Source organism: Acanthisitta chloris, unplaced genomic scaffold (assembly GCF_000695815.1).
Source record: "Acanthisitta chloris isolate BGI_N310 unplaced genomic scaffold, ASM69581v1 scaffold19321, whole genome shotgun sequence".
Taxonomy (NCBI): Eukaryota; Metazoa; Chordata; class Aves; order Passeriformes; family Acanthisittidae; genus Acanthisitta; species Acanthisitta chloris.
The window spans coordinates 17,615-20,353 of record NW_008654557.1 but is presented as its reverse complement, the minus strand read 5'-3'; the positions used below and the strand labels follow the sequence as shown (position 1 = coordinate 20,353).

At 43.2% G+C, this 2,739-nt stretch overlaps 1 protein-coding gene across 1 annotated transcript in view; it reads right to left on the bottom strand.

Moving 5' to 3' along the window:
- The window catches only part of LOC103810666 (chromosome unknown open reading frame, human C11orf16), a gene marked incomplete at its 3' end in the record, with an annotated part of 9,576 nt that extends 7,274 nt beyond the window's left edge, over nt 1–2,302 (bottom strand). Inside the window, 4 exon segments of the mRNA XM_009083579.1 lie at nt 830–923; nt 1,755–1,799; nt 1,801–1,957; nt 2,272–2,302. Of these exon segments, the coding sequence (XP_009081827.1) occupies nt 830–923; nt 1,755–1,799; nt 1,801–1,957; nt 2,272–2,302 (327 nt within the window).
- Nucleotides 2,303–2,739: the final 437 nt, after the last annotated feature.

Sequence of the window (2,739 nt, the reverse complement as noted above, 5' to 3'; positions counted from 1 at the left end):
GCAGGAACTGGGATTTTGGAGGACACCCATTTTCTCCACAAGATGAGGATCCCCAAAACACACCTGCTCACTACTAGAAGTGGACTTAGTAAAGAAGGCTGAGCAGAGCATAGTTCTGGTCATTGTCAGTTTGTTGGTGCCTGAGGCTGTGTTGCACACAAGAAGCTCACATGGCATGTCAGGCAGCAGGAGATGAGGACAGCCTGGAATCAGGCATGTTGAGAGCTTTATGAATTGATATAGAATCATCAAGTCATCAAGGCTGGAGGAGAACTCTTAAGATCATCAGGTCCAGCCATTAACCTGTCACTCTGCTGTAACCCCTAAACCATATCCTCCAGTGCCAGATCCAGATGCCTCTTAACTGCTTCCAGGGATGGCGACTCCACCACCTCCCTGGGCAACTTATTCCAGTTCCTGACCACCCTAACATCTAATCTGACTCTCCCCTGTCTCAGCTTATGACCATTCCCTCTAGTCCTCTCCCTGTAGGCATGGCAGGAGACACCATCCCCCACCTCTCTACAATCCCTTTTGGGTAGCTGTAGAGAACCATGAGGTCACCCCTGAACCTCTTCTCAAGGCTTAACAAACCCAATTCCCTCAGCCCTTCCTCATCAGATGTGTTCTAGGCCTTTTCCTAGCCTTGTTGCCCTTCACTGCACTCACTCCAGAGCCTTGATGTCCGTTTTAGATACATATATAACCGTAAGCACCAGCTGCCCTTGTGATCTGTTCTCTAACTCATGCACTAGCTGAAACAAAAACTGCTACACTAAACTCAGGTGGTACATGAGGACTACTCCCTATTACACATACCCATGACCACCAGACAGCAACCATCATTCATCTCTATCTCCTCTTTCACTGTACCATGGTAATAAAATCCATCTTGTTCCCCTCTCTCCCCAATTTCTTCCATGCTGGGACAGGGGATGGGAGGCTGTGGCTAGTCCATTGGCACCTTGAAGAAAAGGAAATGTGTCAGCAGTGAGAAAAACAGCTTCTGTAGGTCACAAAAAAAATTAAATCTTGTAACATTTCAGAACCGGACCACTCCACCTCATTTTGCAGCACTCCTGCAGGCCAAAGCATGTGGGAAGAAACAGAAAACTTGCTTGTGCTGGGACAATTCCTTGATCTTAGGAATAAAACATCAGTGCCTATTTTTACCCAGATTTTTTTGGTGCGGGGTTTATAGGAAGTGACCCAGGAGTATGGTGGAGTCCTGGGCCAGCATTACCTAGTCCCTTTGCTGTTGATGTGGCAAGACAATGCAACCCTTAAGATCAGGATAATGGATCCAGCACAGAGCACAGCATAGGTATGCTCAGAGTGCTATAGCTAATGGTTTGCACTGAAGCTTTCAGAGAACAGCAAAGCAGAAGAGTAAACAATGAAGCTGTTGGGTGATGACAGGTTCAGGTTCAAAACTGGGAAAATAATCCCCTGTCACAAAGCATTGGAAACATTTCACAAAAGACAGCTGCTAACACAAGATGCTTTTATTTGTCTAAATAACATTAAAAGAATGTTTATTTGATAGGAAATTTACTCAGGATTTGCTTTTCATAGTCTCCAAGGCAGCAAATTACTTTAGCTAATATCATCTAAAAAACTGCCAGTGCAGGGGCAGGAAAGCTCAAATGGTGTTCAAGCTGCTAATATATTCATCTGACACACCAATCTGGGTTATCCTACTAGATATCACGGAAAAAAACAAATCACAGACTCAAACAGGAATTTGATGTTACCTCTGGGGGGTGAGGGGCTCAGTGATCCAGGTGGGATACACTCTAAGAGCTCTTGCAGCAGGGCTTGACAGCGAGTACGACACTGGAGCACAAGAACTTGACCAGAGCTGGTCTTGCACTGTAATCCCCATGACCCGTGGGCAGGAACCCTTCCAAATAAGGTATTCTTGCAAAAGCAACTACCTGCAGGACTTGGTTGTGATCTGTTGATAGAACAGAGACAACATATTATTTATAATGCAAGCCAATGCTTTCTAGAGTACCTCAAGAACTCAGGAACTTTGAGTAATTGCTTATTTTTATTTAAAAATACTGAAGTAAAAATATGCAGACTGGCATTTGGCCAGGTGAACCCACAACACTGACCAGTGGTCTGCAGTCACCAAATCCCGACCTGGCAGAGGGACAGAAACACCCAGGGAAGCTACAAATGCTGTGAAAATCCCCAGGAAAGGAATAACTTTCACCTTTGTCCAACATTTGTTTCCTTCTGTAACATCCAGCTTTTTTCTTTTACCTACACTCTCCTTCAAATCTTTCTTGTACATAGTCCCAGCCAAACCTTCCCTGTCTTACTAGCTGAGACAGAAATTACAGCTGAAGTTGACAAGCTGAGTAAAAGTGACAGTTTTTGAACATGATGTTAGATTACAGCCGCCTGTTACTTGTTTATTGCCATGTATTAAGACAAAATATTTTGATCTTTCAGCTGTCCTGTCATGTTGTATAACAGCAGGATTATGGACTGCAATGAGGAAGAATGAGATGGTCAGATGTGTGACAAGTGATAACTATTCAGACTGTCACAGAAAGACTGATGATGTGATGCTATCACTGGTAATTTCAAAACATGTAGTAAACAAACTTCCATTCATTTTTATTTTTTGCTTTAACATTGCTTACAAACATTTAGCGTGCTTAGGCTAAAATTTGCATGGAAATTCTACAACATATAAATGTTAAGTGCCTAATTTATTTTGCAAAA